The sequence below is a fragment of the Ranitomeya imitator genome, chromosome 3, assembly GCF_032444005.1.
Source record: "Ranitomeya imitator isolate aRanImi1 chromosome 3, aRanImi1.pri, whole genome shotgun sequence".
NCBI classification, from domain to species: domain Eukaryota; kingdom Metazoa; phylum Chordata; class Amphibia; order Anura; family Dendrobatidae; genus Ranitomeya; species Ranitomeya imitator.
Window position 1 is genome coordinate 141,187,577 of NC_091284.1, and position 24,250 is coordinate 141,211,826.

At 45.2% G+C, this 24,250-nt stretch overlaps 1 protein-coding gene across 3 annotated transcripts in view; it reads left to right on the forward strand.

The window, feature by feature from the left end:
• The window catches only part of POLA1 (DNA polymerase alpha 1, catalytic subunit), a 557,049-nt gene that overhangs the window by 82,950 nt on the left and 449,849 nt on the right, over positions 1-24,250 (forward strand). For all 3 annotated transcript variants that reach the window (XM_069761539.1, XM_069761540.1, XM_069761541.1), the window contains exons 15-17: positions 11,393-11,547; positions 12,436-12,582; positions 15,229-15,318. In XM_069761539.1, coding sequence (XP_069617640.1) covers positions 11,393-11,547; positions 12,436-12,582; positions 15,229-15,318 — 392 coding nt within the window. The remainder of the gene's footprint in view (positions 1-11,392; positions 11,548-12,435; positions 12,583-15,228; positions 15,319-24,250) is intronic.

The following is a 24,250-nucleotide window of genomic DNA, read 5'->3' on the forward strand; positions in this document are numbered from 1 at the left end:
CAGTCAAGCGCCATGGCTAAGGTACCTCGCACTCTCTGATGGGCCAAGTTCTATCTTCGGTGATCTCAACAGTACATTCCCTGGAGTAGAACACTGGGCGGCAGACATATTCAGCCGTCCGGGTTTTTCCTCAAGTGAGTGGGAACTTCACTCGGAAATCTTCCATCGGACCTGCCTTCACTGGAGTACTCCAGAGATAGTTCGGATGGCGTCCAAGCTGAACGCCAATGTACTCCAGTTCATGGTTTGGCCTCGCGATCCAAGACCATTGCAGTGCATGATCTATTCTTCCATGGTACCAATTTCCATAACCCCTCTTCCACTACGTCTGAAACCTTTTCGGAAGCGGGTAGGGCCCCAGTGATCCCGGGAGACCAGCACTGACCATATCAGGTTTTTTTCTCGCTTGCGGTACTAGTATTTTTCCGGCTTATTGTCTCAAGCTGGAAATATGGTCTTTCTTGCAGGCCTCAACCTGTAGTTCTTCCCTACCGCGTACCGTTAAATCCGTGGGACCTTAATGGTCCTGGGCATCTTACAGTGGACTCCTTTTCTGATCCGGATAGACTTTTCTATCAGGGAGGGTCTCTCCCACTTCTTTCTCTGCGTTCTTGTCCTCCTGATGAGTCTTCAGATCTCGACGCTCTGTTCTTTATCTTTTTTCCTTATTACCTTCAAGGCAAGGTTGCCCTCTAGCCATCCCCTTCCCTCGTTGCCAAGGGGTATTATATCTCCACTGTTGCAGGGGCATCGTCCTCTCATCTCCTTCGGCTCTAGTCCACAAAGCGGAATGGGTTCTCCATAATCTGGAAGAAGCGAGTGCTCCGAGTGGGTACGTATCGAGGACGACGTCCTTCCAAAGGTTGGACATTTTACTCGGGTTTTTCGACGGTAAGTAGGCTTCCTGACGGTCGCAGGAAGGGTTTAGCCGTTTTTCTTCGGCCACGTTAGCCTGGTGGATTCTTTTCTCCATCCAGGAGTCCTTTCGCGCTAGATGCCAGCCTATCTCCCTGTCTGAGGGCTCTAGGCGCCAGACGTCGGCAAGCACGACCGCAGGCTTGCGAATTCCTCCAGGCCGCATGCATTCTTGAAGCACTATAATTCACTCACTTCCACAGATGTGAGTCTGGGCAGGTGGACTTTGCAGGCCGCGGTGGCGCACTTGTAAGTAGCGGCTACACGGCCTGAAGTGATGTTGTCCCCACCCAGGGACTGCTTTGGGACGTCCCATGGTCTGTGTCCCCCAATGAGGCGAAGGAGAAATAGGGATTTTTGTGTACTCACCGTAAAATCCTTTTCTCCGAGCCATTCATTGGGGGACACAGCTCCCACCCTGTTATTAGCTTATGCTTTGTTTTTATCTTTTGATATGTTATACTCTTATATATAATGTGACATGCTTTACGCTTATATGTCGTTATTGATCTCCTACTGCTTTTGCATCGAACTGGTTAGCTGGGAGCCAGCAGGAGGGTGTATACTGCAGGGGAGGAGCTAACTTTTTCTTTGTATTACTTAGTGTCAGCCTCCTGGTGGCAGCAGCATACACCCATGGTCTGTGTCCCCCAATGAATGGCTCGGAGAAAAGGATTTTACGGTGAGTACACAAAAATCCCTATTAAATCTGCCAATACCCCATATATGAGGGAAAACCACTGTTTGGGCGCACGGCAGGGCTCCGAAGGGAAGCAGCGCCATTTGACTTTTTGAATGTAGAATTTGCTGCAATAATTAGCAGACGCCATATCGCTTTTGTAGAGCCCCTGACAGGGCAGGACTGGGACTCAAATTCAGAACTGGCATTTGAAGTTACACAGGCCCACTTGTCACATGGTTACTGTATAATATCTTTGTACACTTGTAGGTTACAAGAAGTGAGGGAAGTGTAACACGACTATATAAAATATAATCACAGCTGTATCCAGCATTACAGCTCAGTCCTATTTATTGTTTTCAGTTGCAGTACCAAGAAAAGCCGCTACTTTACCTACATAACTGGATCTCGTAGATAATGAAGGGATGAGACGACCAAAGGCTATGGAACCTCATTCTGATGCTCCATAAACTTTGCCTACAGCCACTTTTGGCTCCGCTGCACAGCACGAGACCCGGTGACTCTGAAGATCGGTGATGTCACCGCTCTTCAGATATTCCGGGTCTTGCGCTGAGCTCGGCGACTGCGAAGAGCGTTATTGTTACTACCGTCACCGCTCTTCAGAGTCGCTACGTCTCGCCCGGTCTGGGCTAGTAGTGGGGGTGTCTGATAGACACCTCTCCATTACTTTCACCGGGGATTGATAGCAGCTGACATTACGCAGCTGACATTACGCAGCTGACATTACGCAGCTGACATTACGCAGCTGACATTACGCAGCTGACATTACGCAGCTGACATTACGCAGCTGACATTACGCAGCTGACATTACGCAGCTGACATTACGCAGCTGACATTACGCAGCTGACATTACGCAGCTGACATTACGCAGCTGACATCAACCCTAAAAATCATTACACATACCAGAATTAAATGCTCTGGCGGCTGGGAAAAGCAGTAGAGTTAGCGCTATTCCCAGGCGTCGGGTGCTAACTACAACTGTCATCATCCTTGCCTGGTCTCCCTGCGAAGCATTTCTGCTGTATTTACATGCGCTGATCTCAGGCCACTAAACGAGTGTGATCGACAATTCTGAAGTCGTTCGCTTGTTTCCCGGCCTCTTTACTCCAACTGAGAAAAAATGATAGGGACAGAACAATCACAATTAGATCAATCCCCATACAGTATCATGTTATCAGCAGCACAACTACAGTTTACACCGGCGATGTGCTGCTGAGAACAAGGATTTCTGTTCCCACATAAACAATCCAATCACTCGATGAATAGGCAGCATTTTGCTTGTTTAGTATACAGTAATACACCCCATAGTCCTCCATATATTATAATGTGCACCTCAGTCCTCCATATAGTAAAATACACTCCTCAGTCCTCCATATAGTAGAATACACTCCTCAGTCCTCCATATAGTAGAATACACTCCTCAGTCCTCCATATAGTAGAATACACTCCTCAGTCCTTCATATAGTAGAATACACTCCTCAGTCCTCCATATAGTATAATGCACTCCTCAGTCCTCCATATAGTATAATACACTCCTCCTAGCCCTCCATATATTAAAATACACTCCTCAGTCCTCCATATAGTATAATACACTGCTCAGTCCTCCATATAGTATAATACACTCCTCAGTCGTCCATATAGTATAATACACTCCTCCTAGCCCTCCATATATTAAAATACACTCCTCAGTCCTCCATATAGTATAATCCACTGCTCAGTCCTCCATATAGTATAATACACTCCTCAGTCCTCCATATAGTATAATACACTCCTCACTCCTCCATATAGTATAATACACTCCTCAGTCCTCCATATAGTATTATACACTCCTCCTAGTGCTCCATATATTAAAATACACTCCTCAGTCCTCCATATAGTATAATGTATTCCCCATATTATTATTATTTATATAGCACCATTGATTCCATGGTGCTGTACATGAGAAGGGGTTACATATAAGTTACAGATATCACATACAGTAAGCAAACTAACAATGACTGACTGATACAGAGGGGCGAGGACCCTGCCCTTGCGGGCTTACATTCTACAGGATTATGGGGAAGGAGACAGTAGGTTGAGGGTTGCAGGAGCTCCGGTGTTGGTGAGGCGTTAGCTCCGGTGATGGTGAGGCGGTAGCTTCGATAGTCCTCGATACAGTATAATGCAGCCCACATATAGTATAATGATGCCACTCCAGAGTATAATGCAGCCACCCCACAGATAATATATTGTAGCCCCCTGAGTATAATGTAACCCCCCAGAGAATATAATGCAGCCCCCTCATATAGTATAATGCAGCCCCTGCATATATATGGTAGCCCCGTCATAGAGCATAATGCAGCCTCCATAGAATATAATGTAGCCCTACATAGAATACAATGCAGCCCTCCTCATATAGTATAATGCAGCTCCCCATAGAATATAATATAGCCCCCTCATAGAGTATGATGCAATCACCCCTCATAGAATATAATGTAGCCCCCAGAGAATGTAATACAGCCCCCCCATGAAATATAATACAGCCCCCCCCATAGAATATAATACAGCCCCCCATAGAATATAATACAGCCCCCCCATAGAATATAATACAGCCCCCCCATAGAATGTAATACAGCCCCCCCATAGAATATAATACAGCCCCCCCATAGAATATAATACAGCCCCCCATAGAATATAATACAGCCCCCCCATAGAATATAATACAGCACCCCATAGAATGTAATACAGCCCACCTCCCCACAGAATATAATACAACCCCCCATGGAATATAATGTAGCCCCCATAGAATGTAATTCAGCCCCCCCATAGAATGTAATACAGCCCCCCATAGAATGTAATGCAGCCCAGCCCCCATAAAATGTAATACAGCCCAGCCCCCATAGAATGTAATGCAGCCCAGCCCCCATAGAATGTAATGCAGCCCAGCCCCCATAGAATGTAATGCAGCCCAGCCCCCATAGAATGTAATGCAGCCCAGCCCCCATAGAATGTAATGCGCAGCCCAGCCCCCATAGAATGTAATGCGCAGCCCAGCCCCCATAGAATGTAATGCGCAGCCCAGCCCCCATAGAATGTAATGCGCAGCCCAGCCCCCATAGAATGTAATGCGCAGCCCAGCCCCCATAGAATGTAATGCGCAGCACAGCCCCCATAGAATGTAATGCGCAGCACAGCCCCCATAGAATGTAATGCGCAGCACAGCCCCCATAGAATGTAATGCGCAGCACAGCCCCCATAGAATGTAATGCGCAGCACAGCCCCCATAGAATGTAATGCAGCCCCCCCCCCTCCAATTGCCCCACAATCCAGTTATCACTCATTGCTATATTAAAAAAAAACAAACAAACAAAAAAACACTCTCCTTACCTCTCCTCGTGCCCGCACTGCTCCTGGCTCCGGTCTCAGCAGCTGCAGTCTGCCCGGCCACACAGCAGGTGCGCGATGATATGACGTCATTGCGCACCTGCAGTGTCAGGGGCAGAGCGGTGAATGATGGGGGAGGGAGCCTCAGCGGATGCTCTCTCCTCCATCATTGCATTCAACTGTACCGACGTCATAGATGCCGATATAGTTGGATGCGGGGCGGGCGATCGGTGAGGGGGGTGAGTCGGCGCTGGCGGGAGGAGTCGGCCCTGGTGCTGGCATTTGCCAGAAGTGCCCGATGGCCAGTCCGGCCCTGGCCCTTGATGTGCCTAAACAGCGGAAACTCCCTACAAGTGACACCATTTTGGAAACTAGACCCCTCAGGGAACTTATCTAGATGTGTATTGGACATCTTGAACTCCAGGTGCTAAACAGAAGTTTATAACGTTGAGCCATAAAAAAAAAAAAAATCACATTTTGCCTACAAAATATATATTTTTTTTTAACCCCCAAATTTTGTGTTTTCACAAGCGTAACAGGAGAAAAAGGACCCCAAAGTTTGTTGCGCAATGTCTCCTGAGTTCACGGATACCTCAAATGTGGTCGGAAACTACTTTTGAGGCTCAGTGCAAAGTCGAGAAGGGAAGGCGCGCCATATTACAGAGCAGATTTTGCTGCACTGGTTTTTATTTATATAGCGCCATTGATTCCGTGGTGCTGTACATGAGACAGGGTTACATCCAAAATAAAAATATCACTTACAGTAGACATACTAACAATGATAGACTGGTACAGAGGAAAGAGGACCCTGCCCTTGCGGGCTTAAGTTCTGCAAGATGATGGAGAAGAAGATAGTATGTTGGGGATTTCAGTAGCTCCTTTGGTGTTGAGATGGCAGTATAGTCATTTCAGGTTGCTACCTTTCTTGAAGAGATGGGTTCGCAGGTTCCATCTGAAGGATACAAATGTGGTGGATAATTGGACATGTTGGGGCATAAAATTCCAAAGGATGGGGGATACTCGTGAGAAGTCTTGGAGGTGATTGGATAAGGAACAAATAAGTGTGGAGGAGAGAAGGAGGTTTTGGGAAGACTGGAGATTAAACGAGGGAAGATATCGGGAGATTAGTTCTGAGATCTAAGGAGGAGAAAGGTTATGGATTGCTTTGTAGGTCAGTGTTAGTAGTTTAAATTGGATACGCTGGGAAATTGGGAGCCAATGAAGGGATTTGCAAAGGGGTAAAGCAGGAGAGTAAGGCCAGCCTCACACTCAGCGTATAAAAATACGGTCCGTTATTTACGGCCGTAATACACAGAAAAGTCCCCAAAATAGTGATCCGTATGTCATCCGTAGGCAGGGTGTGTCAGCGTATTTTGCGCATGGCATCCTCCGTATGTAATCCGCATGGCATCTGTACTGCGAGATTTTCTCGTAGGCTTGCAAAACCGACATACGGACATACAATGGATCCATGGGCTCAAATAATCGTAAAAACATATACACTGTGTATTTTCTGCACCTCTCATACGTCCGTAAAACTCGCTAGTGTAAGGTTGGCCTGGAGATGAGGGAGTAGGAGATGCTAAATGTGCAGTTGGTAAGGTATGAGGAGATCCAGGATAGGGCAAGGTCTTTGACGCCAAAGGAAGAGAGGATATGTAGTAGGAGGCAGTGGTCAACTTAGCCGAAGGCAGAGGACAAGTCTAGAAGTAGGAGTATAGAGAATTGTCTGTTAGCTTTGGCTGTAAATACATCGTCAGTAATTTTGGTCAAATCCGTTTCAGTGGAATGGTGGGGGGCTTAAGTCAGACTGCTGGTTGTCGAAGAGAGAGTTAGATGAAAAGTGAGTGTAAAATTCAGCATGGACCTGCTGCTCAAGGAGTTTGGAAGCGAAAGGGAGCAGCGATATGGGGCACTAGCTGGACGTAGTGGTTGGGTCATGGCATGGTGTTTTGAGGATAAGTATGAATGTGGAATGTTTCAAAGCAGAGGGTAAGGTACCAGATATTAGTGGTCTGTTGAAGAGATGGGTTAGGGATGGAGGAGGTGGGATGGGGTCAAGAGCATAAGTGGTGAGGTGTGATTTGGAGTGGATATAATCAAGTTTCCCTTAAGTGATGATGGAGAGAGAGGTTATGGAGTGAGGGCATTGGTCTGGTATACAAAGGGGTTGTGATGGTCGAAAAATAAAGAATTGCCTTGTTTGGGCGATCTTATTTTTGAAGTGCGTGGCAAAGTCCTCGTCAGAGATTAGGGAAGTCGGAGGGGGCAGTGGTGGGTGGAGGAAGGAGTTGTGTTGAGCAACTGTTTAGGGTTCATGGATAAGGAAGATACCAGGGATGTAAAGTACGCCTGCGTAGCAGAGGCTAGGGCTGATTTGAATGCAAGTGTTGCTTGTTTGAATGCGGTGAAGTCTTCTTGCGAATGTGTTTTCTTCCAACGCTGCTCCGCAACCTGGGACAATTGCCAAAGCTTTTTAGTGATGTTATCATGCCAGGATTGTCTATTGATTCGTTGCACTCTATGCAGAGTCGATAGCCGATACGAGAGCGATGTTGCAGAAATACTCGCAATGCTGATCCCCGTCACATGATCTAGGGTCATTGGTGCGTCGGCATGACAACCAGAAGTCTCCTTGAGACCTCTGGTTGTTGATATGCCGGATTGCTGTGAGTGGCACCCTGTGGTCGGCACTCATAGCAATGCAGTAATTCTGCTACATAGAGGCAATCTGAGCATCACCTCTTTGTAGCTGAGCCGATCAAGTTGTGGCAGCTTCTAGCCTCCCATGAAGGCTATTGCACCATGCCAAAAGTATAAAAAAAAAAGTGTTTAGAAATACGAAAAAAAATAAAAACATAAAAGTTCAAATCACCCCCTTTTCATCCCATTCAAAATAAAAATAAAATACAAAATACACATATTTGATATCGCCGCGTTCAGAATCGTCCGATCTATCAATAAAAAAAGGATTAACCTGATCGCCAAACGGCGTAGCAGGAAAAAAAAATCAAAATGCCAAATTAAGTTTTTTTGGTCGCCGTGACATTGATTAAAACGCAATAACGAGTGATCAAAAGATCGTATCTGCACAAACATGGTATAATTAAAAACGCCAGCTCGGCATGCAAAAAAATAAGCTCTCACCCGACCCCAGACCATGAAAAATGGAAACATTACGGGTCTCAGAAAATGGCGCAATTTTTAAAAAAATTGTTTTAATAGCAAACATTGGATTTTTTTTTTCACCACTTTGATAAAAAATAACCTAGACATGTTTTGTGTCTATGAACTCGTAATGACCTGGAGAATCATAATGGCAGGTCAGTTTTAGCATTTAGTGAACCTAGCAAAAAAGCCAAATTTTTGCCCTTTTTTTCCCATTTCAACGCACTTGGATATTTTTCCTGTTTCCTTTTACACAACATGGTAAAACCAATGGTATCGTTCAAAAGTACAACTCGTCTCGCAAAAAATAAGCCCTCACATGGCCATATTGACGGAAAAATAAAAGTTATAGCTCTGGGAAGAAGAGAACGAAAAATGAAAAGCAAAAACGTAAAAAAACTCTGGTCATGAAGGTGTTAAGACAGCTATAATTTTTCCATGTTTTGTCCGACAGTGTTGTGTGACAGCTTCTTTTTTGCTGGACTAGTTGACGTTTGTATTGGTACCACGTGTGTGGTAAAATTGATAAAACAGCTTTATTCTTCGGGGCAGTACAATTGCATCGATAGCCCATTTATATAATATTTTTGTTTTGGTGCTTTTACACAGTAAAAACTATTTTATAGAAAAAAATAATTTTTGCATTGCTCTATTCTGAGAGCTATAACTATCCGCTTTATGGCGGCTCGTTTCTTGTGGGACAAGATGACGTTTTCAAAGGTACCATGTTTACATTCGTCTTTTTGATCACATTGTATTGCACTTTGGCGGTATGATGATAAAGCATTGTTTTTCGCCTCCTTTTTGTTATATTTTACGGTGTTCACTGAAGTGGATAACTAGTGTGACAGTCTTATAGAGCGGGTCGTTCCGAACGCGGCGATACCAAAAATGTGTACTGTATTTTTATTTTATTTGTACATGTTTATTGGATTAATTTTCTTTGTGTTTTTTTTTTTTTTAATATATGTGCACTTTTTAATAACTTTTTTTTTTTTTTCTTACATGAACTGGATGGACAAAATGTCTTTTTTCGGCCTTACTAACTATGTTACTATGTTACTATGGTCCCAGGATGGGACATCACTGTGTAGTAACAGATCGCTGATCTGATACTCTGCAATGCTTCTGCCCTGTCACACTTCCCCTGACGAAGCTGCAGCGGGCAGCGATACGCGTGGGGTTTCCCACGTCACCTTAGTCCCTGGACTTTCGATCATTGGGGTTTGACTGATGCCTTGAATCGCCTTAGGCTACTTTCACACTTGCGTCGTGCACCGCACCGATGCAAGCAGCGAAAGCGCCGCACAATGGGGACAGCGGATGCATTTTTACAGTGCATCTGTTGCCCCATTGTGAGGTGCGGGTAGGTGGGGGCGGAGTTCCGGCCGCGCATACGCGGACGGAAAAAGCGGTCTGTCAGCAGCAAAAAAGTTACATGTAACGTTTTTGCTCCCGGCGGACCGCCACAACACGGCGCAACCGTTGCACGACGGTTGCGACGTGTGTCAATGCGTCGCAATGCGTCACCAATGTTAGTCTATGGGGCAAAAACGCATCCTGCAGACAACTTTGCAGGATGCGTTTTTTCCCCTAAACGACGCATTGCGACGTATTGAAAAAAACGCTAGTGTGAAAGTAGCCTTATCTGGTGATGGGACATTCATCCGTTGTGGTGTCGCTCTTTCTTCCCCCTCCTCTTGCATTATTTATAGTCCTTCTTCATTTACATTAGGGGTTGTCCATATGCACCAGTTTTTTGTGGCTCTATTTAGGGTCTTGATTCATCTCTCTGGGGATGCTCAGTATGGGGTTATTATCAACTGTATACTTTCTCACTATTTGGAGTTGGTGCAATCTTAAAGTTGATTATAAATGTTATGCTTTTTAATTGTTTTATTCTGTTTTTTTTGTCTACTAATAACATTTAGCACTTAGATTTATGGATATTGAAGGTCTCCATTATTTTGGGTATGCGCCTCCTATGCAAGGATCTTTTTTCTCTTTTTCACTTGCATAGTTCTACCGTGCGTTGTGCAGCAGCATTGTCTATATATGCTTCTTTACAAGCATGCCCTTTAGTGGTGCTCCCTATACTTCAGTCTTCCATCTGCCCTGTAGGGCATCAGAGCAGCATCACCTGACATGCAGGGAAGGAGACATGTCAGCTCCTGCTCTTAGCAGGTGCTCAGAGGCCACCTTCTCTGAAGGACCCCGCGGCCATCTTTCACTGAGGGTCACCATGGAGATCATCGACACAACGGGATCACTTCGCTTTGTGCCGATAGAAGCAGACTTGGAGCTCACCTCCTCTTCGATGCTCCTCGATGACGCCGTCACTATTGACAGTGGCATCAGAAGAGTTAATCGTCAGCGATCGGTGCTAGCACAGATCATGGGCGTTGCTCAGCGTGAGCCCGTGCGACCGCGGTGCCGTGCATATATATATATATGTACGGCGCATGTCAGGAAGGGATTAAAGGGATTCTGTCTCTGGGTTTTTGGTATGTAATCTGCATATTGCATGGACAGAGACCCTTAATTCCAGCCATTTATGGTAAAATCACTATTGTGTATGATGCATATCTACCAGGTCACTGACTTCAGAGCTCTTCATAATCCTACCTACACCAGTGATTGCTTGCTTTTGTGCACACTGTACAGGGACAGAAGTAGCAAAAGCGTACTTATGCCTGCGCAGCATCTTGTGCATAACGCAAACAAAAACGCTGCGTGTGCATGCGTTTTGGCATGTTTGCGTTTTTTATGCACATGGTGGAGGCGATTACATTTTCTGGACATGCGCAGTCTGAAGTACGCAGGCGTATTGAACGCATTTGTACTCATGTCATTGCATGCCAATGCGTTCCCATAGAACGTTTTTTTTTAATGCAATCATCCGCAATCGTTAGCATGCGGACGATTGCACAATATTTGATGCCTCAAAAAATGCAACATGTTGCGTTCGCCGGAAACCGCCGCACACCGTGAAACGACACATGCGTACGCATCCGCATGCAAACGCATGCAAAATCATGTCCTTGCGTACACCATGTTAAAGATATGTACGCATGACGCATGTGGATGTATGCGGATCATATTCTGTGCACAGAAACGCTAATGTGAATCCGACCTAAGAAATTGACAAGTCAAGATATAATTGAATTAATATCAGTCTTCACTGGACTCGCTGACTAGACAATACTGATGCATGATGTTTATCGGCATTTGTATGTTTTCTATTAGAGCTGAACAGCCAGCCTATTAGCTGGTGCAAAGTGGAAGCCTTGGTGACCAAGCCTGATCTGGTGAATGTGGGGAAACACATGCCTCCACCTCCAATTGTTGTCTTGTCTCTCAGCATGAAGACTGTTCAGAACTCAAAGACTCATCAGAATGAGGTATTGCATTGTCAATGATTTTGTAGTTGCACATTTTGGTAAAGTTATTGTCACGGGGGTTACATTTGTATGAATTTCTAATGCTAGCTTTACAAATACACCTCATTTGGAGACAGCAAGAAGCTTTGTACAAGGTAAACATAGTAGATTGCATAGATTCATAGTTTTAAGGTTGTAAGACGACATATCTGTACGAATACATTGACCTATAGGAAGGCCATTAACCCCGTGAAGCAGATGCTAATTGCCCCATATTAGGGTAAAAATTTCTCTTTCATGTGGCAGTCAGTCTAGTTCCCTGGATCATCGCCTCATCACTTAATCTAGTACCCATAACATTATATTTTTCATGAAATGTTGCATCCAGGCCCTTCTTAAACATTTTAGTGAATCAACCATTACAACATCATGTGGACAGAGTTCTGTAATCTCACTGCTCTTACAATAATCGCTGCCTGGGATGATGGAGATTTGTGAGACATAGAGGATGTCCCCTTGTTTTCATTGCAGGCTCTGGTTTAAATAGAATGATAATTACATAGTTCTTTGTATTGTGTATTTGTATATTCATTATTTGTTTGTTACCTGTCTCTGAGCTATCAGTCAGGTGGTGAGCAGGAAATATGGAGGGAGGGCAAGAGATCTGCAAGTGCAATGTCGCACCTGAAGCACTTGCATTTAATTGCAATGATGGATTGCTCAAAAACTGCAAAACTGATCTCTACATCTATGTATGGAATTAATTGGCATGAACGTGCATGTGCATACATGCTATTAGAGGTATAAAATCCTCACTTTAAGTACTCTTTTTTGCATATACTATAGCATTGTGTACTTCTTGCATCACCTGTATATTTTTGTAATAGCTTTGCAAATACTTTATTTCAGATTGTTACTTTGGCTGCTCTAGTTCACCATAAATTTCCCCTGGATAAGGCGCCGCCACAGCCACCATTCCAAACCCATTTCTGTGTAATTACTAAACCTAGTGACTGCATTTTTCCATATGATCATAAAGAAGCTCTAAAACAAAAGGTAATTTCCTCTACAACGTATTACAAATACATACTGTTTTTTTAATGTGACCCACCAAACCATAAGATGCCCTGATTATTGCAGACCTACAGTAGGTATGGAAAGTATTCAGATCCCTTTACATTTTTCACTCTGTTTCATTGCAGCCATTTGGAAAATTCAAATTAGTTAATTTTTTTCTCATTAATGTACACCCTGCACCCCATCTTGACTGAAAAAAAATGCAATTTTTGCAAATTAGTAAAGACAAACTGAAATATCACGTGGTCATAAGTATTCAAACCCTTTGCTCAGACACTCATATTTAAGTCACATGCTGTCCATTTCCTTGTGATCCTCCTTGAGATGGTTCTGTTCCTTAATTGGAGTCGAGCTGTATTTAACTAAACTGATAGGACGTGATTTGGAAAGGCACACACCTGTCTATATAAGACTTCACAGTGCATGTCAGACCAAATGAGAATCATAAGGTCAAAGGAACTGGCCAAGGAGCTCATAGACAGAACTGTGGCAAGGCACATTTCTGGCCAAGGTTGCAAAAGAATTTCTGCAGTACTCAAGGTTCCTAAAAGCACAGTGGCCTCCATAATCCTTACAAGGAAGAAGTTTGGGATCACCAGAAGCCTTCCTAGACCTGGCCGTCCAGCCAAACTGAGCAATCGTGGGAGAAGAGCCTTGGTGAGAGAGGTAAAGAAGAACCCCAAGATCACCGTGGGTGAGCTCCAGAGATGCAGTAGGGAGATGGGAGAAAGTTCCACAAAGTCTACTATCACTGCAGCCTTCCACCAGTTAGCCTTTATGGCAGAGTGGCCCAATGGAAGCCTCTCCTCAGTGCAAGACATGAAAGCCCGCATGGATTTTGCTAAAAAACACACAGGAACTACTCCCAGACAATGAGAAATAAGATTCTCTGGTCTGATAAGACGAAGATAGACCTTTGTGGTGATAATTCTATGTGGTATGTGTGGAGCAAACCAGGCACTGCTCATCACCTGCCCAATACAATCCCAACAGTGAAACATGGTGGTGGCAGCATCATGCTATGAGGGTGTTTTTCAGCTGCTGGACAGGACGACTGGTTGTCATTGAAGGAAACATGAAAGCGGCCAAGTACAGAGAATTCTGGATGAAAAACACTTCGAGTGCTCTGGACCTCAGACTTGGCCAAGGGCTCACTTTCCAACGAGACAGTGACCCTAAGCACACAGCTAAAATAACAAAGGAGTGGCTTCAGAACAGCTCTGTGACCATTCTTGACTGGCCCAGCCAGAGTCCTGACCTAAACCCAATTGAACATCTCTGGAGAGACCTGAAAATGGCTGTCCACCAACATTCACTATTCAACCTGACGGAATTGGAGAGGATCTGCAAGGAAGAATGGCAGAGTATCCTCAAATCCAGATGTAAAAAACTTGTTGCATCATTCCCAAGAAGACTTATGGCTGTACTAGCTCAAAAGGGTGCTTCTACTCAATACTGAGCAAAGGGTCTGAATACTTATGACCATGTGATATTTTAATTTTTCTTTTTTAATCAATTTGCAAAAATTTCTACATTTTTTTATTCAGTCAAGATGGGGTGCATAGTGTACATTAATGAGGGAAAAAAAAAATTTTTTTTGAATTTACCAAATGGCTGCAATGAAAAATTTAAAGGGGAATGAATACTTTCCTTACCCACTGTAAAAGAGTGAAAATGATTTTTACTGTGTATATACGTTATATAAAGTCCTAAGATAAAGTAATAGCACATAAGTGGAATATTTTTCATAAACTGTAAATTAAGACTGATGTGAACATTTTTGATCAGTCCCCCTGTTGTCAGCCACAATATGAGTACAGTATAAGTCACTGTGCCACCTCATACTGCCAACTACAGTGCCTCATTATGCGAGACAGTAACACCATCCCTGAGTTTAACAGACTGTGCGAAGAAGTTACTAGGGAAGGTGTAGTATGTGACCCTGGGCCTGAATATAGAGTGGATCCTTATGACTGCTTTATGGTTAGCTGTATCCAGAAGGTACTAGTAGAGTAGAAAGTGCCCAGATTTAAAGGGAACCTGTCACCATGATTATCCAATCTGCTGGCGACATGTTACAGTAGAGCAGGGGGAGCTGAGCATTTTGAGATATAGTCTTGTGAGAAACTTTCCTTCTAAATGTTTATTGATCATTTAAACCAAAGCTTTTCTGGGATTTTTGGTCTAGTGGGTAGTCCTATCAGTGACTGACAGCTTTCATTCTATACATGTGCATACAGAGGTAGCTGTCAATCACTGATAGGACAGCACACTGGACCAAATATCCCAGAAAGAGCGGACAAGAAAATTATTAGAACACAATTATGCAGGATCTTTTCTCACAAAGCTATTTATCTTCTTCGCTCCCCCTGTTCCATAACATGGTGCCTGTAGATTGGATGGCATAATCATGTTGACAGGTTTCCTTCAATGTGCTATGTGCACATATTTGTTACCATAAAGTGACATTTTATGGAAGATGGTGTGTAAGAAACTGCCTCTGCAGTGAGATATTACGGGAATTATACAAACTGCTATTTCTTTGATTTCTTTATCTCATTTCTTTTGATAAATATGTCTGAAATTGATCTTCACATTAATAGTCTTGTCCTTTTTTTTGGCCAGAATGTAAATGTTGAAATTGCCCTAACTGAAAGGACTCTTCTGGGGTTTTTCTTGGCAAAAATACACAAGCTTGATCCTGATGTTATTGTGGTGAGTATAATAGAGCGATACAGTTGAGTTGTTAGTAAAGGCATGCGCCACCATGTGTTTCACTGCTTCTGGATCGCCCATGGACTTGAAACGCTTGTGTGGACCTGCTGCTACTCTGCAGTGATGTTCTAAAACGTCACTGCACAGGAGCGAAGCTACATGCTGTTATATAGCATGCTGGGGGCACAGTGTGTAAATAAATAATAAAAAAAAATATTTCCACTGTTAATCCATGTTTCTGTGACTTGCACCGTACCTGAAAAAATAAATTATTATTACAAGTTGGAGTCTTAAAACAAATAGAAAAAACAGATACTTATTTTCCTGTCACCCTTGACAGCACCAATGAGAGAGGAACCGCCTTTCAATGAAAGGGAACCTTTAAAATAAAAAGGGCGGCTCCTCCCCGCATCAATGGCTTCCTGTCCTTGATGGGGGAGCCTTTACTTGCATGGCGGCAGCATCGCAGGAGAAAGAAGACCAGTTCCCAAGCCTGGGCCGGTCGGTTGCGGCAGGGCACCATTTCTGTCTTCCGGCGCCAGAGTTGCTGGAAGCGCCGCGTGGGGGCCAGATGGGGTCTCGGTCGTTCGGGAGCTGGCGCCGCCATCACCGCATGGTTAGCCGGTAGCCCTGCATCTCGGATCAGTCACAGCGCGGCTGGTAACAGGAAGTCGCGCTCTGATGACGCGGCCGGGAATTTTCAACCTGTGAATACTTCCAGGGGTGGGTACTAGAAGCTGTAGGAGACGCCGGCAGATTCCCTACAGGCATAGTTCTTAAGGGTGGATCACTGGCCAGGCATGGGCACTGGTACAGCATTGGAGGCACAGCAGCCCTCTCCACAGCAGCAGCAGAGTCTGAAGCTACAGTAGCAGCTTTGGGAGTCAGAGCAGCTGCAGCGACCCCGACACCAGCCTCACCAGGATGGAAATTCCAGATGATCCAGTAGGGCACGCAAGTCCAAGGATTCCAGGATGAGTCTGTGCAACTCTACCAGGATGGAAGATTCTGTGGTCCCTGTTATGTAGGCAATCCAGTAACACAGTGTGCAGTAATCAGAGCACATACAGTGATCTGACAATAACCCAAAAACAATAGAACGAGCTCTGAGACGTGGAATCTCTGTAGACCGCAATACCTGAACCTATCCTAAACACAACTAAAGGCAGCTGTGGATTGCGCCTGACACTACCTATGCAACTCGGCACAGCCTGAGGAACTGACTAGCCTGAAGATAGAAATACAAGCCTGACTTGCCTCAGAGAAATACCCCAAAGGAAAAGGCAGCCCCCCACATATAATGACTGTTAGCAAGATGAAAAGACAAAACGTAGGGATGAAATAGATTCAGCAAAGTGAGGCCCAATATTCTAGATAGAGCGAGGATAGCAAAGAGAACTTTGCAGTCTACAAAAAACCCTAAAGCAAAAAACCACGCAAAGGGGGCAAAAAGACCCACCGTGCCGAACTAACGGCACGGCGGTACACCCTTTGCGTCTCAGAGCTTCCAGCAAAAACGAAAAGACAAGCTGGACAGAAAAAACAGCAACAAAAGCAAAGAAGCACTTATCTAAGCAGAGCAGCAGGCCACAGGAAAGATCCAGAAGCTCAGATCCAACACTGGAATATTGACAAGGAGCAAGGAAGACAGAATCAGGTGGAGTTAAATAACAAGGCAGCCAACGAGCTCACCAGAACACCTGAGGGAGGAAGCCCAGAAGCTGCAGTACCACTTGTGACCACAGGAGTGAATTCAGCCACAGAATTCACAACAGTACCCCCCCCCCTTGAGGAGGGGTCACCGAACCCTCACCAGAGCCCCCAGGCCGACCAGGATGAGCCACATGAAAGGCACGAACAAGATCTGGAGCATGGACATCAGAGGCAAAAACCCAGGAATTATCTTCCTGAGCATAACCCTTCCATTTAACCAGATACTGGAGTTTCCGTCTAGAGACACGAGAATCCAAAATTTTCTCCACAATATTCTCCAATTCCCCCTCCACCAAAACAGGGGCAGGAGGCTCAACAGATGGAACCATAGGTGCCACGTATCTCCGCAACAACGACCTATGGAATACATTATGTATGGAAAAGGAGTCCGGGAGGGTCAGACGAAAGGACACAGGATTGAGAATCTCAGAAATCCTATACGGACCAATAAAACGAGGTTTAAATTTAGGAGAGGAAACCTTCATAGGAATATGACGAGAAGATAACCAAACCAGATCCCCAACACGAAGTCGGGGACCCACACGGCGTCTGCGATTAGCGAAAAGTTGAGCCTTCTCCTGGGACAAGGTCAAATTGTCCACTACCTGAGTCCAGATCTGCTGCAACTTGTCCACCACAGAATCCACACCAGGACAGTCCGAAGACTCAACTTGTCCTGAAGAGAAACGAGGATGGAACCCAGAATTGCAGAAAAATGGAGAGACCAGGGTAGCCGAGCTGGCCCGATTATTAAGGGCGAACTCAGCCAACGGCAAAAAGGACACCCAATCATCCTGGTCTGCAGAAACAAAACATCTCAGATATGTTTCCAAGGTCTGATTGGTTCGTTCGGTCTGGCCATTAGTCTGAGGATGGAAAGCCGAGGAAAAAGATAGGTCAATGCCCATCCCACCACAAAAGGCTCGCCAGAACCTTGAAACAAACTGGGAACCTCTGTCAGAAACAATATTCTCAGGAATGCCATGCAAACGAACCACATGCTGGAAGAACAAAGGCACCAAAGCAGAGGAGGAAGGCAATTTAACCAAGGGCACCAGATGGACCATTTTAGAAAAGCGATCACAGACCACCCAAATGACTGACATCTTTTGAGAAACGGGAAGGTCAGAAATGAAATCCATCGAAATATGTGTCCAAGGCCTCTTCGGGACCGGCAAGGGCAAAAGCAACCCACTGGCACGTGAACAGCAGGGCTTAGCCCTAGCACAAATCCCACAGGACTGCACAAAAGTACGTACATCCCGTGACAGAGATGGCCACCAGAAGGATCTAGCCACTAACTCTCTGGTACCAAAGATTCCTGGATGACCAGCAAACACCGAACAATGAAGTTCAGAGATAACTTTACTAGTCCACCTATCAGGGACGAACAGTTTCTCGGCCGGACAACGATCAGGTTTATTAGCCTGAAATTTTTGCAACACTCGCCGCAAATCAGGGGAGATGGCAGACACAATGACTCCTTCCTTGAGGATACTCGCCGGCTCAGATAAACCCGGAGAGTCGGGCACAAAACTCCTAGACAGAGCATCCGTCTTCACATTTTTAGAGCCCGGAAGGTACGAAATCACAAAATCGAAGCGAGCAAAAAATAACGACCAACGGGCCTGTCTAGGATTCAAGCGCTTGGCAGACTCGAGATAAGTAAGGTTCTTATGATCAGTCAATACCACCACGCGATGCTTAGCTCCTTCAAGCCAATGACGCCACTCCTCGAATGCCCACTTCATGGCCAGCAACTCTCGGTTGCCCACATCATAATTACGCTCAGCAGCAGAAAACTTCCTGGAAAAGAAAGCACATGGTTTCAACACAGAGCAACCAGAACCTCTCTGTGACAAAACCGCCACTGCTCCAATCTCAGAAGCATCAACCTCGACCTGGAACGGAAGAGAAACATCTGGTTGACACAACACAGGGGCAGAACAAAAACGACGCTTCAACTCCTGAAAAGCTTCCACGGCAGCAGAAGACCAATTAACCAAATCAGCACCCTTCTTGGTCAAATCGGTCAATGGTTTGGCAATGCTAGAAAAATTACAGATGAAGCGACGATAAAAATTAGCAAAGCCCAGGAACTTTTGCAGACTTTTCAGAGATGTCGGCTGAGTCCAATCCTGGATGGCTTGGACCTTAACCGGATCCATCTCGATAGTAGAAGGGGAAAAGATGAACCCCAAAAATTTAACTTTCTGCACACCGAAGAGACACTTTGATCCCTTCACGAACAAAGAATTAGCACGCAGGACCTGGAAAACCATTCTGACCTGCTTCACATGAGACTCCCAATCATCTGAGAAGATCAAAATGTCATCCAAGTAAACAATCAGGAATTTATCCAGATACTCACGGAAGATGTCATGCATAAAAGACTGAAAAACAGATGGAGCATTGGCAAGTCCGAACGGCATCACTAGATACTCAAAATGACCCTCGGGCGTATTAAATGCCGTTTTCCATTCATCTCCTTGCCTGATTCTCACCAGATTATACGCACCACGAAGATCTATCTTAGTGAACCAACTAGCCCCCTTAATCCGAGCAAACAAGTCAGATAACAATGGCAAGGGATACTGAAATTTAACCGTGATCTTATTAAGAAGGCGGTAATCAATACACGGTCTCAGCGAACCATCCTTCTTGGCTACAAAAAAGAACCCTGCTCCCAGTGGTGATGACGATGGGCGAATATGTCCCTTCTCCAGGGATTCCTTCACATAACTGCGCATAGCGGTGTGTTCAGGCACGGATAAATTAAATAAACGACCTTTAGGGAATTTACTACCAGGAATCAAATTGATAGCACAATCACAATCCCTATGCGGATGTAGGGCATCGGACTTGGGCTCTTCAAATACATCCTGATAATCAGACAAGAACTCTGGGACCTCAGAAGGAGTGGATGACAAAATAGACAAAAATGGAACATCACCATGTACCCCCTGACAACCCCAGCTGGATACCGACATAGAGTTCCAATCCAATACTGGATTATGGGTTTGTAGCCATGGCAACCCCAACACGACCACATCATGCAGATTATGTAGCACCAGAAAGCGAATAACTTCCTGATGTGCAGGAGCCATGCACATGGTCAGCTGGGCCCAGTACTGAGGTTTATTCTTGGCCAAAGGTGTAGCATCAATTCCTCTCAACGGAATAGGACACCGCAAAGGCTCCAAGAAAAACCCACAACGTTTAGCATAATCCAAATCCATCAGATTCAGGGCAGCGCCTGAATCCACAAACGCCATGACAGAATACGATGACAAAGAGCATATCAAGGTAATGGACAGAAGGAATTTGGACTGTACAGTACCAATGACGGCAGACCTATCGAACCGCTTGGTGCGCTTAGGACAATCAGAAATAGCATGAGTGGAATCACCACAGTAGAAACACAGCCCATTCAGACGTCTGTGTTCTTGCCGTTCAACTCTGGTCATAGTCCTATCGCACTGCATAGGCTCAGGTTTAATCTCAGACAATACCGCCAGATGGTGCACAGATTTACGCTCGCGCAAGCGACGACCGATCTGAATGGCCAAAGACATAGACTCATTCAAACCAGCAGTCATAGGAAAACCCACCATGACATCCTTAAGAGCCTCAGAGAGACCCTTTCTGAACAAAGCTGCCAGCGCAGATTCATTCCACAGAGTGAGTACTGATCACTTCCTAAATTTCTGACAATATACTTCTATATCATCCTGACCCTGGCACAAAGCCAGCAAATTTTTCTCAGCCTGATCCACTGAATTAGGCTCATCGTACAGCAATCCGAGCGCCAGGAAAAACGCATCGACACCACTCAATGCAGGGTCTCCTGGCGCAAGAGAAAATGCCCAGTCCTGAGGGTCGCCGCGCAAAAAAGAAATAATAATCAAAACCTGTTGAACTGAATTACCAGAAGAATGAGGTTTCAAGGCCAGAAATAGCTTACAATTATTTTTGAAGCTCAGAAACTTAGTTCTATCACCAAAAAACAAATCAGGAATAGGAATTCTTGGTTCTAGCATAGATTTCTGATCAATAGTATCTTGAATCTTTTGTACATTTATAACGAGATTATCCATTGAAGAGCACAGAGCCTGAATATCCATGTCCACAGCTGTGTCCTGAAGCACCCTAATGTCTAGGGGAAAAAAAAGACTGAACACAGAGCTGAGAAAAAAAATGTCAGAACTTCTTTTTTCCCTCTATTGAGAATCATTAGTTTTGGCTCCTTGTACTGTTATGTAGGCAATCCAGTAACACAGTGTGCAGTAATCAGAGCACATACAGTGATCTGACAATAACCCAAAAACAATAGAACGAGCTCTGAGACGTGGAATCTCTGTAGACCGCAATACCTGAACCTATCCTAAACACAACTAAAGGCAGCTGTGGATTGCGCCTGACACTACCTATGCAACTCGGCACAGCCTGAGGAACTGACTAGCCTGAAGATAGAAATACAAGCCTGACTTGCCTCAGAGAAATACCCCAAAGGAAAAGGCAGCCCCCCACATATAATGACTGTTAGCAAGATGAAAAGACAAAACGTAGGGATGAAATAGATTCAGCAAAGTGAGGCCCGATATTCTAGATAGAGCGAGGATAGCAAAGAGAACTTTGCAGTCTACAAAAAACCCTAAAGCAAAAAACCACGCAAAGGGGGCAAAAAGACCCACCGTGCCGAACTAACGGCACGGCGGTACACCCTTTGCGTCTCAGAGCTTCCAGCAAAAACGAAAAGACAAGCTGGACAGAAAAAACAGCAACAAAAGCAAAGAAGCACTTATCTAAGCAGAGCAGCAGGCCACAGGAAAGATCCAGAAGCTCAGATCCAACACTGGAACATTGACAAGGAGCAAGGAAGACAGAATCAGGTGGAGTTAAATAACAAGGCAGCCAACGAGCTCACCAGAACACCTGAGGGAGGAAGCCCAGAAGCTGCAGTACCACTTGTGACCACAGGAGTGAATTCAGCCACAGAATTCACAACAGGTCCCTAATGGAGACCTTTCAGACAATGTCCTGCCTCCTGTTCCGGTACCCTTCAATTTCTCTGAGTTGTGAGTGAGCTACGAGAATGCCAGTTTAATAATGCAAATCTCTCTCCCTCTCTTTCTCTGTCTGGCTTTCTTGTAGGAGCCCCCAAGAAAGTGTACAGGGAAATCGTAGCATTTTCCTGTGAATGAGAATTTGCTGAATCTCATCACTAAAAAATGGGAGAAGCTGGGTCAGAAAGGACCCCTGCCATCCTCCTTCAAAAGGAAGCACCCCTTCGAGGATGAAGCCACCTTGTCTTGGAGTAATCTCCTAAATTGGATTTTTCTATACCCAAGGCCTCAAAAAGTTCATCCCTCCCCTTTGAGGACTCAGGATTATTGAAAGACCCTCTCGATAGGAAGGTTGAAGCCTTTCTTAAAGCAACATGGGAGTCATTGGCAGGGGCGCTGAGACCAGCCATTGCAGCAACCTGCACAGCGAGGTTTGGTTTGGCTGAGCACAATCGAAGACCAGCTAGGCGATGATCCATCCAGTGACGCCATTAGGACCACACTTCCAGTAATCAGGGGGCGGCGGCTTTCTTAGCAGATGCATTGTTCGGCTCAGCCAGTCTGGCTGCAAGATCTGCCGCAAAATCTAATGCAGGCCAGAGAGCAGTCTGGTTAAAAAGTGGTCCAGGGGATGTTCAGGCAAAAGAGAAGCTATGTTCTCTCCCCTGTGAAGGTCAATATTTATTCGGTTTGGCTTTGGATGACATCTTCGAAAAAGTGGCCGCTAAAAAATAGGTTCCCGAAATCTCCCTTCTCGTCCTTCAGGCAGTCATTTTGGAGGAAAAGGTACAATCGGAGGAGAACATCCACGGAACATAGGAGGTGGGAGGATAAACCAAAAAAGACAATGGGGTTCCTGTTTGGTACTTCTTCCAGAAGTGGTTGAAAGCCCTCCAAATGACTCTCCACCCCAGGTGGGAGGAAGGCTTTCCCTAATCCTTCCAGCCTGGGAGAAAATATCATCCAATCCTTGGATTCTCAGCCTGGTTGGGAGCAGGGTTGAATCTGGTGTTCGGGAGACATTCCCCAGATTCATCATTATGGCTCCATGGGCGTCCGATTCAGAGCAATTAGCACTGGAGTCGGAGGTATTTGGCCTTGTAAAGAAAAACTCAAATCAATGAACAGTACCCTTGCTCGCGGCTTTTCAGGAATTTTTTTTTTGTCCTTGTCTATCTCCCTTTGCACCCTGTGTGTGCGTCCGTCCTGCAGCCGCCAAGCTCTGATCAGTGACACAAATCACTGATCGGCACCATTGCTCGCTGTTTTCCAGGACTTTTGTTTCCCAGGACTTTTTGTTGCTGTCTGTTTTTTTTTTTTTTTTTCTCCCTCCCCTTTCCCCACCCCCTTTGCACCACCTCCTTGTCCTGCAGCCGCCAATCTGCTGATCAGATGCACATGACTGTTCAGCACCCGTGCTCACTTTTGGCAAGGACTTTTTTTTCCTGTCTTTTTTTTTTTTTTTTTTTTTAATCCCCTTTTTCTTTTTACCACGTCCATGCATGCTTTCCCCAAAGGGACATCTGCAAGGATGAATCCCTAATGCATTTCATGGGGAGGCTGAAATTTCAGCAATACCTGCCCAGTAAGAGGGCCAGGTACGGTATTAAACTCTATAAGCTATGGGAAAGTACCTCAGAGGTACACCCACAACTTTAGAGTTTATGAAGGTAAGGACACCCACTGAATGTCTCACCTGTCCTGTAAGTAAGTGGGAAAATTGTGTGGGATTCGGTGCACCCACTGCTGGATCAAGGTTGTCACATTAATGCAGAGAACTGTTACGCCAGAATCCCACTCAAGTCCATTTCTGCGCTTGTTACCACAGCATGCGGTACTGTCTGCAAAAATCAGAGAGTTCTCGCTTAGATGCTAACTGGGTATCTGCTCAGAAAGGGTGAGAGCAGAGCAACAACATGCTAGTGGTCAAGTACAAGGAAAAGAGGGTTGTGCTTTCCTTGACCACCACACATGGTGATGCAGCATCCCACCAACCCCCCAACTTGTACGATATACCTCTACACAGGTCAGCAAACCAGACTGTGTCCTGGGGTACAACAAGAGTATGAGGGGGAGTTGATCTCTCTGATCAAGTCCTCCAGCCGTACAGTATCATGAGAAAAGCCAGGGTGTGGTACAAGAAGCTGGCCTGC